At 42.9% G+C, this 14,938-nt stretch overlaps 1 protein-coding gene across 4 annotated transcripts in view; it reads left to right on the forward strand.

Moving 5' to 3' along the window:
* The first annotated feature begins 3,208 nt into the window (after positions 1 to 3,208).
* DST (dystonin) overlaps positions 3,209 to 14,938 on the forward strand; it is a 397,510-nt gene continuing 385,780 nt past the window's right edge. For 2 of the 4 annotated variants that reach the window (XM_075268370.1, XM_075268372.1), the window contains exons 1-2: positions 3,209 to 3,479; positions 3,844 to 3,878. In XM_075268370.1, coding sequence (XP_075124471.1) covers positions 3,290 to 3,479; positions 3,844 to 3,878 — 225 coding nt within the window. In that variant the 5' untranslated portion in view covers positions 3,209 to 3,289. The remainder of the gene's footprint in view (positions 3,480 to 3,843; positions 3,879 to 14,938) is intronic. The other 2 variants (XM_075268369.1, XM_075268371.1) reach the window with 1 other exon arrangement.

The following is a 14,938-nucleotide window of genomic DNA, read 5'->3' on the forward strand; positions in this document are numbered from 1 at the left end:
AGCTCCATATTTGATGGCTAGCTCAATGGATCAGTATATAGAGATGTAGGAGTGCAGCCCCAGCCATGCTAAGTATGTAGTAGATGGAGGAGTGCAGACTCCAGCCATGTTGTGTATGTAGTAGATGGAGGGCTCCCACCCACGGCCATGTTGAGTATGTGGTAGATGTAGGGCTCCCACCTGCAGCCATGTTGTGTATCTAGTAAATGTAGGGCTCCCACCCGCAGCGATGTTTGAGTGTGTGGTAGATGGAAGGCTCCCATCCGCAGCCATGTTGTGTATGTATAGCTGGAGGGCTCCCACCCGCAGCCATGTTGTGTATGTGGTAGATGGAGGTCTCCCACCCACAGCCATGTTGTGCATGAGGTAGTTGGAGGGCTCCCACCCACAGTCATGTTGAGTATGTAGTACATGGAGGGCTCCCATCCGCAGCCATGTTGAGTATGTATAGGTAGAGGGCTCCCATCTGCAGCCATGTTGTGTACATAGTACATAGAGGGCTCCCAACCGCATCCATGTTGTGTATGTGGTAGATAGAGGGCTCCCACCCGTAGGCATGTTGTGTACGTAGTAGATGGAAGCCTCCCACCCACAGCCATGTTGTGTATGTGATAGATTAGGGCTCCCACCCGCAGCCATATTGAGTATGTATAGGTGGAGGGCTCCCATCCGCAGCCATGTTGAATATGTATAGATGGAGGGCTCCCACCTGCAGACATGTTGTGTATGGGGAGTCCTCCCACCTGCAGCCATGTTGAATATGTATAAGTGGAGGGCTCCCAACCGTAGGCATGTTGAGTATGTACAGGTGGAGGGCTCCCACCCGCAGCCATGTTGAGTATGTATAAGTGGAGGGCCCCCACCCGCAGCCATGTTTAGTGTGTGGTAGATGGAGGGCTCCGACCCGCAGCCATGTTGAGTATGTACAGGTAGGGGGCTCCCATCCGCAGCCATGTTGAATATGTATAGATGGAGGGATCAAACCCGCAGCCATGTTGAGTATGCCGTAGATGGAGGGTTCCCACCCACAGACATAATCAGTATGTATAGGTGGAGGGCCCCCACCCGCAGCCATGGTATGTATAGGTGGAGGGCCCCCATCCGCAGCCATGTTGAGTATGCAGTAGATGGAGGGCTCCCACCCGCAGCCATATTCAGTATGTATAGGTGGAGGGCTCCCATCCGCAGCCATATTCAGTATGTATAGGTGGAGGGCTCCCACCCGCAGCCATGTTGAGTATGTAGTACATAGAGGGCTCCCACCCGCAGCCATGTTGAGTATGTATCGATGGAAGGCTCCCACCCGCAGCCATATTCAGTATGTATACATGGAGGGCTCCCACCCGCAGCCATATTCAGTATGTATAGGTGAAGGGCTCCCACCCGCAGCCATATTCAGTATGTAGTAGATGGAGGGCCCCCACCCGCAGCCATATTCAGTACGTATAGGTGGAGGGCTCCCACCCGCAGCCATATTCAGTATGTAGTAGATGGAGGGCTCCCACCCGCAGCCATATTCAGTATGTATAGATGGAAGGCTCCCACCCGCAGCCATATTCAGTACGTATAGGTGGAGGGCTCCCACCCGCAGCCATATTCAGTATGTATAGGTGGAGGGCTCCCACCCGTAGCCATATTCAGTACGTATAGGTGGAGGGCTCCCACCTGTAGCCATATTCAGTACGTATAGGTGGAGGGCTCCCACCCGTAGCCATATTCAGTACGTATAGGTGGAGGGCTCCCACCCGCAGCCATATTCAGTATGTATAGATGGAGGGCTCCCACCCGCAGCCATATTCAGTACGTATAGGTGGAGGGCTCCCACCCGCAGCCATATTCAGTATGTATAGATGGAGGGCTCCCAGCCGCAGCCATATTCAGTATGTATAGATGGAAGGCTCCCACCCGCAGCCATATTCAGTACGTATAGGTGGAGGGCTCCCACCCGCAGCCATATTCAGTATGTAGTAGAAGGAGGGCTCCCACCCGCAGCCATATTCAGTATGTATAGATGGAAGGCTCCCACCCGCAGCCATATTCAGTACGTATAGGTGGAGGGCTCCCACCCGCAGCCATATTCAGTATGTATAGATGGAGGGCTCCCACCCGCAGCCATATTCAGTATGTATAGATGGAAGGCTCCCACCCGCAGCCATATTGAGTACGTATAGGTGGAGGGCTCCCACCCGCAGCCATGTTGAGTATGTAGTACATAAAGGGCTCCCACTCGCAGCCATGTTGAGTATGTAGTACATAGAGGGCTCCCACCCGCAGCCATGTTGAGTATGTATCGATGGAAGGCTCCCACCCGCAGCCATATTCAGTATGTATAAATGGAAGGCTCCCACCCGCAGCCGTATTCAGTATGTATAGGTGAAGGGCTCCCACCCGCAGCCATATTCAGTATGTAGTAGATGGAGGGCCCCCACCCGCAGCCATATTCAGTACGTATAGGTGGAGGGCTCCCACCCGCAGCCATATTCAGTATGTAGCAGATGGAGGGCTCCCACCCGCAGCCATATTCAGTATGTATAGATGGAAGGCTCCCACCCGCAGCCATATTCAGTACGTATAGGTGAAGGGCTCCCACCCGCAGCCATATTCAGTACGTATAGGTGGAGGGCTCCCACCCGCAGCCATATTCAGTACGTAAAGGTGAAGGGCTCCCACCCGCAGCCATATTCAGTACGTATAGGTGAAGGGCTCCCACCCGCAGCCATATTCAGTACGTATAGGTGAAGGGCTCCCACCCGCAGCCATATTCAGTACGTATAGGTGAAGGGCTCCCACCCGCAGCCATATTCAGTACGTATAGGTGAAGGGCTCCCACCCGCAGCCATATTCAGTACGTGTAGGTGAAGGGCTCCCACCCGCAGCCATATTCAGACAGTACGTATAGGTGGAGAGCTCCCACCCGCAGCCATATTCAGACAGTACGTATAGGTGGAGAGCCCCCATCCGCAGCCATGATTCCTCCAGACTCTGCAGCACTGGGTAGGCGGAGCGCCTGTCTGAGGAGGAGCTGAGCATCTCTCTCCTCCCGGCAGCTGCTGATGCTGAGGTTACTAGTGAGCTGGGGACTCTGGGAGATAAAGTTTTATTTGGGGGCAATCTCAGCTGATGCCATCCAGGCTGTGCGCAGCAGCTGCCGCCCCGTGTGAGCACATCCAGCAGAGCGGCTGCCTGTCAGTGCCCGGGGAGAGCTGGCAGAGGATACAGTACATGTAGCGGCTGCTGCTGAGTCACAGATCACACTGTGCGGTGGTCGCTTTGCACAGCACTCTCCACCATGATCGCCGCTGCCTTCCTGGTGCTGCTTAGACCCTACAGCATCCAATGTGCCCTGCTGCTGCTGCTCCTCATGCTGGGCACCATCGCCACCATCTCCTTCCTCTTCTGCTGGCACCGCAAGCTCCAGAAGGGCAGACACCCCATGAAGACGGTGTTCAGCTACCGGCCCCGGAGCAGAGGTAGGACATGTAAGACACCATCTTTACACTATTCTGTGTGTGTCATGTGATGTGTCCCCGCTGTCACATAGCTACATGCCTGTCCTGTCAGGAGGAGGAGGGCACGGTGTACATGTGGCAGTCTCTTCATCTGGCACTCAGTTTTAGAGGATTTCCAACAGGACTGCGGCAGACTTGTCTCCACCCATCCTGTAGTAAACTAGAGCAAGATGAGATGTTGGGACAGTATGGTTAGTGACAGCAGAGTCCTGTGCCACCTGAGTGCCCGCTCAGCCTTGCCCTTGACTGGATACTGTATGGTTATATAAGAGGATTGCCTGCTAATCCTTATCAAAAGTGAGAGGCTGACCCTCATTCTGTTTTCTCTTTCCAGATGCCCTCCTGAGATCCCATCATTTCCGCTCAGAGGTAACTGCATCTGCTCATCACTCAATGTCATGGTCTGTGCCCGCTATACCTGCGCTCGGAGTCACCCCCTCTTATATCAGTATCAGATCAGAAGATACACATTGCACCTAGTCGTGTCGTCACTTATTTCTATGTTATATCTCATGACATTTTCATGGCACAAACCACTCATACATGCTCCTTCATAGTTCTCTGTAGGGGTGGAAAGTTATCGGAAAATCCCGTCCACCAGCATCTAGGCTTAATAGTATCACAGCGTCGAGCAATTATGTGGAGCCAAAAAGCTTTGCCAGGAATTATTGTTTCTACTCATGTTTTTATTGAACAGCACAGCAGAAACATATACAATGCTATAAACATAATAATAATAAAAAAAAAATAACAATATAGCCAAAAAAACAAAACATCTAGAAATGTCAGGGCGATCAGCATCATAATATGTACAAAGAGGAAAAAGTACTTTACAAACCAGTATTCAGGACACAAATGTACTGGGATGAAACACTGCCTATAAAACCGTAATCCAAATAAATCCAAAACATGCAATAAAAAGAAAACAGTGAAAGGGATAAGCCAGAGGGTTATGAGATACAATGGGAAGGAAGGGAGCAAGGAGAGGGGGAAGTATGAGGTTCAGTTCTTGTGATGAATCAGCAAACCCTTTGTAGCCGGGGGCTTTTCCAAGAAATGACCAAACGCAAATTTTATATTAAAGGACCGAAATCCATCTATGTTGGAAGAAATCCTGGATGAAAAAATCCTATATGGAGGACAATGATGGACATGATTATAGTCAGTGGGATCTTTCACGCTGCAGAAATGTTTTTACAGGGAGTCTGTCACCAGAACCCAGTATATCAACCTAGCTACACAGATAGGTTAGGGACATGAGAATCAAATGGTGTTTTTCTCTTGTGAATCAGTGGCTCTGTTGCCGAATTATCACTGTTTTTATCAATATGCTCTTTAGAGTGAGGAGGGTATTGTCACTTACCCATTTAGAGCAACTGCGACACCCTCTGTGCTCCAAAGAACTCATTTGCATATTGGAAAAAAACAGCAATGGGCTCCTATGATGGAAGCAAAAAATGCAGTGACCAGGTAATTCATTACATTACGTGTGAGATCAGGAGCAGATATAGGGGCTGTGTGACCCAGGAGTCTGTTCTGATTATGTGACCTGGGGTCCATCATGAAGAATCCGCTGGATGAATTAAGCTAAATCTACCTCCCTACACAACCCCTTTAAGGCTAAATTCACACATGCGTTAGATGCCCTGCTCTGAGCACGTACCACGGATTCTATTGCATTTGACGGAAAAGTTAGTGCTTTTTTTGTGTAGTACTGACATCATGATGGAACCAAACAGATTCCATTATATGTCAGTGTGTTTTGTCTTGTGACATAAACTATGATGCAATTGTGAAAACAGCTTTTTAGAACTGTCCTGACCCTCTGTGAGTTTATTTGCATGAATTTCAAGTAGATATAAGGTACTTGCACTTATAAATTGTAGCAAAGAAAGAAAGATTTTTGTTGCTATTTTTAGATCATAAGGAAAAAAAAAACCTATTCAAGTTACACATTGGAACAGATGTCTGCTGATCAGTGTGAACATATGCTAATCAGGACAGAAATATGTACATAATATTCAGTACAGGAGACATGTACAGTATAATCAGAATGGGAGATATGCATAGTGTAATAAGTACAGGAGACATGTACAGTATAATCAGTACGGGAGACATGTATAGTGTAATCAGTACGGGAGACATGTATAGTGTAATCAGTACAGGAGACATGTATAGTGTAATCAGTACAGGAGACATGCATAGTGTAATCAGTATAGGAGACATGTATAGTGTAATCAGTACGGGAGACATGTATAGTGTAATCAGTACGGGAGACATGTATAGTGTAATCAGTACGGGAGACATGTATAGTGTAATTAGTACGGGAGACATGTATAGTGTAATCAGTATAGGAGACATGTATAGTGTAATCAGTACGGGAGACATGTATAGTGTAATCAGTACGGGAGACATGTATAGTGTAATCAGTACAGGAGACATGTATAGTGTAATTAGTACGGGAGACATGTATAGTGTAATCAGTATAGGAGACATGTATAGTGTAATCAGTACGGGAGACATGTATAGTGTAATCAGTACGGGAGACATGTATAGTGTAATCAGTACGGGAGACATGTATAGTGTAATCAGTACAGGAGACATGCATAGTGTAATCAGTACAGGAGACATGCATAGTGTAATCAGCACAGGAGACATGTATAGTGTAATCAGTACAGGAGACATGTATAGTGTAATCAGTACAGGAGACATGTATAGTGTAATCAGTACGGGAGACATGTATAGTGTAATCAGTACGGGAGACATGTATAGTGTAATCAGTACGGGAGACATGTATAGTGTAATCAGTACAGGAGACATGCATAGTGTAATCAGTACAGGAGACATGTATAGTGTAATCAGTGCAGGAGACATGTATAGTGTAATCAGTACAGGAGACATGTACAGTATAATCAGAATGGGAGATATGCATAGTGTAATAAGTACAGGAGACATGTACAGTATAATCAGTATAGGAAGCATGTATAGTGTAATCAGTACGGGAGACATGTATAGTGTAATCAGTATAGGAGACATGTATAGTGTAATCAGTACAGGAGACATGTATAGTGTAATCAGTACGGGAGACATGTATAGTGTAATCAGTACGGGAGACATGTATAGTGTAATCAGTGCAGGAGACATGTATAGTGTAATCAGTACAGGAGACATGTATAGTGTAATTAGTACGGGAGACATGTATAGTGTAATCAGTACGGGAGACATGTATAGTGTAATCAGTACGGGAGACATGTATAGTGTAATCAGTACGGGAGACATGTATAGTGTAATCAGTACGGGAGACATGTATAGTGTAATCAGTACAGGAGACATGTATAGTGTAATCAGTACAGGAGACATGCATAGTGTAATCAGTACGGGAGACATGTATAGTGTAATCAGTACAGGAGACATGTACAGTATAATCAGTATAGGAAGCATGTATAGTGTAATCAGTACAGGAGACATGTATAGTGTAATCAGTACAGGAGACATGCATAGTGTAATCAGTACGGGAGACATGTATAGTGTAATCAGTACAGGAGACATGTATAGTGTAATCAGTACAGGAGACATGTATAGTGTAATCAGTACAGGAGACATGTATAGTGTAATCAGTACAGGAGACATGCATAGTGTAATCAGTACGGGAGACATGTATAGTGTAATCAGTACAGGAGACATGCATAGTGTAATCAGTACAGGAGACATGTACAGTATAATCAGTATAGGAAGCATGTATAGTGTAATCAGTACAGGAGACATGTATAGTGTAATCAGTACAGGAGACATGTACAGTATAATCAGTACAGGAGACATGTATAGTGTAATCAGTACAGGAGACATGTATAGTGTAATCAGCACAGGAGACATGTATAGTGTAATCAGCACAGGAGGCATGCATAGTGTAATCAGTACAGGAGACATGTATAGTGTAATCAGCACAGGAGACATGTATAGTGTAATCAGCACAGGAGGCATGCATAGTGTAATCAGTACAGGAGACATGTACAGTATAATCAGAATGGGAGATATGCATAGTGTAATAAGTACAGGAGACATGTACAGTATAATCAGTATAGGAAGCATGTATAGTGTAATCAGTACAGGAGATGTGTACAGTATAATCAGAATAGGAAATGTGTACAGTGTAATCAGTACAGGAGATGCATACATTATAATCAGTACAAGAGATGTGAACACTGTAATTAGTACAGGAGATGTGTACAGTATAATCAGTGTAGGAGATGTGTACACTCGAATCCATACAGGAGGCATGTAAGCATATAAGTGCAGGAGATGTGTGCAGTGTAATCAATACAGGAGATGTGTACACTATAACCAGTTCAGGAGATGTGTACAGTTTAATCAGTATAGGAGATGTGTACACTGTTATCTGTAGAGGAGACATGTACAGTAAAATCAGTGCAGGAGATATGTACAGTACATTCAGTGCACAACAAGTATACAATGTAATCAGTGCAGGAGATGTGTACAATGTAATCTGTACAGGAGATGTGTACAAAATAATCTGTAAAGGACACATGTCTAATATAATCAGTTCAGGAAATGTGCACAGTGTACTCATGCAGATGTGTACACTAATAACTAGAGATGTGTACAGTATAATCAGTACAGGAGATGTGTACAGTATAATCAGTATAGTAAATATGTACCTTATAATCAGTACAAGAGATGTACAGAGAAATAAGTAGAGGTAATGTACACACCATAATCAGTACAGAAGATGTTTATAGTGTAATCTGTATACGAGATGTGTACATTACAATCAGTACAGGAGATGCGTACAATGTAATTTGTACAGGAGCTATGTATAATGTAGTCAGTACAGGAGATGTGTACAATTTAATTTGTACACGAGCTATGTATAGTGTAATCAGTACAGGAAATGTGTATAATGTAATATGTACAGGAGCTATGCATAGTGTAGTCAGTACATTAGATGTGTACACACATCTCACAGGAGACGTGTACAATGTAATCAGTATAGGAAATGTGTGCAATATAATCAGTACATGTATAATCAGTACATGTATAATCAGTACATGTATAGTGTAGTCAGTACAGTAGATGTGTATAATGTAATATGTACAGGAGCTATGTATAGTGTAGTCAGTACAGTAGATGTGTACAGTGCAATCACAGGAGACGTGTACAATGTAATCAGTATAGGAAATGTGTACAGTATAATTAGTATAGGAAATGTGCACAATTAGTGTGGTTCAAAATAGGTAACTGTCCCAGTTCAACCAAGGAATGAGAAAGGGCATAACTGAAGGATTCCTTCCTTGAATGAAGGAAATAAGCATTCTATATACGAGTATTTCAATAAGAATTATGTGATTATGTTGTAAAAAAAAAAAAAGCATCTAAGCTGTTTTTTAAAGCCATCAGCTGTTACTGTTGTGATCAGCTCTGGGGTAGGCTACTCTGCAGATTTACAGTCCTTATGGTGAAAACGCTTTGTTACCACTGGTGATTAAAGGGATTCTATCATTGGTGTCAGTGGTTTTGAGATAAATACATTCCCGAATAGCCTTTAAAAAGACTATTCTACTACTACCTTCTTTTTTTATTCTCCCCACCGTTCCGTTGCAATCCTGGTTATAACTTTATGTAAGTTAGCCCTCCGAGCTCCCTGTGCATTCCCCAGGGACTGTGACCCTACTCCTCCTTGGATGTTCTTCCTACCAGATTGCGCTGCTGCATTTGAATTCCATTCCGTTCAGAGTGGTTGTAGCTCGGTATAGAACTTAGCATACTGCTCAGTATGAACACAGTTCCAAGGGGAAAAAAGGGAAAGGGAAGAACACAGCCTCCAGGGTACAGACTTGATCAGATGTAATCTTCAATTATGCCGTAGCAACTCTGTATATAACGGTAAGAAATCAAGTACTGACCCGATTTAGGTGCTTCCGAGGTAGGAACAGCGCACGGACCTGTCGTCCTCCGGCAAGGAACTGGAAGTTATAGTATAGACAAGGAAAAAAGACATCCAGCGCGTCCTTCTTTAAAAAGTAAACTCCACTTTATTGGTGACGATTAAAAAATTGAAAATCACAGGCAATGGGTGGTATAGCAAGGTGTACATTGAAAAAAATCCAGCGATACTAGCTGTTTAACGCCGACATGTTTCAAGAGGGTAACTCTCTTAATCATGGCTTAATCATCATGGCCATGATTAAGAGATTGGAGACACTGGCATATATTGAATAGGAGGCGCTATTCAATTAATCACTAAATCAGTGATTTCTTCAGAAAGAGGTAATATAGAATTAATACTATGACTCATAAGAGAGAAGTAATTGGCTTTGTGTTTTGTATATTCATCTTCAGGCAGTTAAAGGGATTGTCTAGGTCAGGCAAGTTGGCTGGCCAATCAAGTACAGCGATACTGTGGTTATTAAACCAGGTACTGGTACTGTTGTCAGTGTTGGCAGGTGCAAAGTCCTGCTGGAAAATTAAATCACCATCTCAATAAAGCTTGCCAGAAATGGGAAACATGAAGTGCTCTAGAAAGTTCCCAATGGAAGGCTGCACTGACTTTTGACCAACACCAGAAGATGACACGGCTTCCAAAACCATCACTGACTGTGGAAACTTCACACTGGACCTGAAGAAACTTGGATTGTGTGCCTCTCCATTCTTCCTCCTGACTCGAAACTTCAATTTCTAAATGAAATGCAAAATTTCCTTTTTTAATTTAAATTTACTTAGGCTAGGTTCACACCTGTGTACCAATCTTCCCCTGAGGATTCCTTTCTCGTTCTGCTTTATAGGGGCTCTATCATTGGGAAAACTTATTTTTAACTAAGCACATACTTACATAGCCTTTAGAAAGGCTATTCCACACTTACCTTTTGTATGTTAATCCCCTCAGTTATTTTTGAATGAGCCCGCTTTTATTTATATGCTAATTAGCCTCCAGCATGCACCCGGAAGTCTCAGCGAGCATTCTCTGCTGTGTGTGAGAGCAGGGAAGGCTGATGAGTCATCACTAGCAGCAGCCTCCCTGCTCTCACACGCACAACAGAGAGTGCTCACTGAGACTTTAAAAATTCAGAGAGAAAAGTCCCGCTAAAAGCACTTTTCTCTCTGTATTTTCTGCCTTTTTCGAGTGGAAATCCGCCCTATTATAGTCTACAAGGATCTGCGGGTTTCCAAAGGTAAGCACTTTTTTAAGCGGATTAGGTTTCCGTTCGGGGGTCCTCAAGCTGACCCCCCCAACAGAAACCTGAACACAGGTGTGAACCTAGCATAACTTTTTACTTACGTTATATTTTTTTAACTCTGAAAAGATGACTTTGGACCACTAAGCAACTGTCCAGTCCTTTTTTTCTCCTTAGCCCAGGTAAGATGCTTCTGACGTTGTCTTTAAGTCTTGAGTGGCTTTACACAAGGAATGTGAAATTTGTAAGCTTCACCGAAGAGATGTGAGAAATCTAAATAAAACTTCACCTTTAATAAATATTCATATAAAAATATAATCCATAAAAAGTAAGTCTTGAGAATAAATCCTCCATTAAGGGTAAATCAATCCCGCCCCATTAAAATAAAATACAGATCATTTGTCAAAGGTACATGATTTAAAGCTAGGGGCAATAATAATATAACGTGGTACAAATGTGATACCCTATAATGTGAACAATTAAAGTGATCTATAATAATCGTGATATTCCATAGTGTACACAGCATATTCAAACATTCTGTGCATTACATATGATAATGTGAAAATACAGAGTGCATATAAGGTACAGGTTATTAATACAAGTTAACTGTACATGCATGAAATTTAGTTATTCAGGTGAACTGTATATACCATTAAACATACCTTATGGGATCCAGATCTAATAGTTTGATATGTGTCTAAACTCCAGTGTTCATGAAACTCTACTGCACATGCGCGCAGGAGTCGTCCTACACACAGCAGTGTGTTGCGTGTCATGTGATCTCCGACACATGCTCTGTCTTGTATATGAGGTTGAAATCGGCATCAATGAACAGGGCATCAGCAATCAGGTAAAAATAAGACTTAATGGGGTTATTCGGGATAACTGGAAATCAATACATTAAGCACCCTCCTACTTTCTAAATTACATAATTAATTAAAAAATGTATACTTACCCATATCCTTGGGGCGTTTCCAGAAACAGAAAGTCACTACTACTCTCTTTCCCCCCACCACCATCCACTACATCATACTTACCTTCCAGGCTTCTTCCTGCGTGATGGCTCCTTGAGCACTGCTTTGTGCTCTGCTGCTGATTATCCACTTCTACTGTGCAGCTCCCACGCCAGCGCAGTAGAGGTGGATGGTCGCTGCTGAACACTGAGCAGCACTGGGACAAGAGCGCATGCCAGTAGTCAAAAAGGAAGGAGGAGCCGTCCCACAGGAAGAAGCACAAAAGGCACAAATACCATCTACTGTATAGATTATGGGTGCTGCATACCACTTATGGTCATGGGCTTAGTGGATCCACATTCTAAGCTACCAAGTGAAAACTATTGGTGATCACTGATTCCTATCAGAGACCAGTGCCTCTGGTAGAAAGGCCAATGGTACCACTAATGCAGAACATGCACTACTATACCTTTTTACGTGTCACCTCCTTTATTTTGGAAGTAATTGTGGACCAAATATGCCCCAGACTGTGGCACATAACTGCAGTGAACCCCACATTATTAGTCAGTATAGTAAGCCCAATAAGCCCAAATAAACTTACTTATGGATCATAAAAATATATTTATTTTTTATTTTTGTAGCAACCAAGTTTTCTGGTAGTACTGCTTCAACAATATTGTTCAAATTAAGCATAATGAATAGGTAAATACAATGTCTCCAAACACATCCTAGCAAAAAAACTTGGCAGGCAACACGTTGCTATCCAAATATTGCATTGGACTCTGGACAAAAAATAAAAACATAAATAAAATATCTAAAAATCAAAGTACGAGCTTATAGTCTGGATTCTATCCGTATTTTCATAAAAGAGAATCTGTTGTCTGTGTTTGAAGTGTCCAAAAAAGAGAAACAAGGCAAATCAGTCTTCAATTACATATTCATATTCATTATCTTATATAATACCACTGGTTGTGAATTCTATGTTTAGACCATACGAACAGAGTACAATGAGCAGAGTAAGGATATAGTGAAAGTTATTCGCAAGCATTGCCTATGTTAGGCCACTGTATTTCAGATGTTTCAGAATTTCATCCAATACACTAATGTGGTCTTATGGGAAGGATTGATGCACAGCAGCAATCTAAATGCTTTAGTGTCGCATGATTAATTGAAATATTGTAACTGAGAATGTGAGAATGAATGCCGTAAGCGAAGCAATGCATAATGGATAAATGGATGAATCATTAACTAGCCAAATCTGAAATTCATGCCACATCATCTGAACCCAAAGCTACTTCAAATCCTGCAGTATTAATGTTCTTGGCAATTGCTGTTGTTTATGGACTAAAAAGTGACAGTTGCTTTTAGCCATTGGTTCCCTCTATGTTCCTTCACATGTGCATGAGGGGGTTTGGACATTTCTGACTTGCTGTTTGTTGCGGCCAAGAGTCAGCAAATTAAAGGATCATGAAAAATGCATGCAACTTTTGGCTTTTGTGGACTTGCTCTGGTCAGCGATCCTAGCACATTTTTTAGAAATTGTTCTTTCTTTATAAATTAAAACATTGCATCTACCTCTGCATTGAAATGCCATTATGCATATAATGTATAACAAATGAGGACAATTATACATGTACAATTTAAAAAATATATATTTTTAGGATTTATTCTTCTACCTTCTTCACCAGTGCATAATGGCTGCTTTGTAATTACAGGAATAGGCCCTTGGTGAGGGTGGGTTGAGTAGTTCCCACTTGCATACAATAATACTATCTGTGTTCTGTATTCGATTTTATATCTTCAGGATAACGCCCCACGTAGTGAAATGTAAAAAAGTGTGGTGTTCTTGTAACATGAGGCTTCAGCCTCAAAAGCATTTTTGTACTATTTAAAAAAAAAATAAAACAATATGATAGTATTTAAGTCCACCACAGAAATCTCCCTGCCATTGACAGAAAGATTTCCTCCTCTTATTCATGTCCATGCAGGAAAAGTAGCATCTGCCTCCTACAGAAATGAGGTGGCAGATTTTACTGTTACAGGAGGGGTAAACATGAAATAAGTTGTTAGGGGAGCAGAGTCCACGTTGATCTTTTGCAGCATGATCCATGGCACTTTAGCTAGCTATACGTCTGGATAGGTTGCTATGATGGCATGAGTTTATGTCAGTAGATCTGACCTGAATTAGGCCAGGAATGAGGGTTATAGAATGGTGACTGTTTTTAAGAAAATGCTGTATATTGTTCCTCTGAACCCCCCAACCCTGCTGTAGCTCTAGAATCTACTGAGCTTGATGCAGGCTCAGTAAAAGTCAACCACACATTTTTGTTTTATATATTTTACTTTGAAGTAAGAGGGTGGTGGCTTTCCTGGTCTGTGCCACATTGCTTACACTGCTGTTGTTCATGAGGAGATAAAGCAGGCACATTTGACCATGTAGCTTTTGTTCATTCAGTTTTCTAGATGGTGCCAGGATCTACTTCTGAGAGTGGTACAAGTTAGAGCATCAGTGATCAGTCCGCAACCATAGGGATGTGCTGGTAGGCAACATCACCAGGAGGCTCAGATAGCCTAAGCGTCAATCTTATTAAAGGGGCTCTATCATTGGGAAAAGTCATTTTTAACCAATCACATCCTTGCATAGCCTTTAGAAAGCCTATTCCACACCTACCTTTAGTATGTAGATTGCCTCAGTGGTTTTTGAATTAGTCCATTTTTATTCATATGCTAATTAGACTGGTGCACAATGCATCATGCACCCTCTTTGCTATTGTTTTCTATGGGTGTATACAGCACAGGATGCTGCTGCTGATGACTTCCTGTTTGCACACACACATAGGAGATAATAGCAGGGACGAGTGCTGCTGGGAACTTCCTGTGCTGGCTGGAAGCGCATTAGCATATGAATAAAAATAGACTTATTCAGACACCACTGAGGCAATATACATACAAAAGGTAGGCGTGGAGTAGCATTTCTAAAGCCTATGCAAGGATGTGATTAGTTAAAAATGACATTTCCCAATGATAGAGCCCCTTTAAGTGTGCCATCCACACTTCTTTGCTTCCCATAGAGTTCTATGGGAGGATCTGTGCCACAAACTCAAGCAAAATAGGATCTCTGTCTGCAGGCACGGTCCCTGAACTATGCAAAACACGATAGTTTGCATGAGGCTGTCTAAAGCATGTACCAGTGAGCAATCTCTTGAAACATACCCCTTTCTCAAGCCACCCACTTTTTTGTACAAGTTGTAGACATGTCTAAAAAGCATCTAAAACACATGATAGA

Source organism: Leptodactylus fuscus, chromosome 3 (assembly GCF_031893055.1).
Source record: "Leptodactylus fuscus isolate aLepFus1 chromosome 3, aLepFus1.hap2, whole genome shotgun sequence".
NCBI lineage: Eukaryota > Metazoa > Chordata > Amphibia > Anura > Leptodactylidae > Leptodactylus > Leptodactylus fuscus.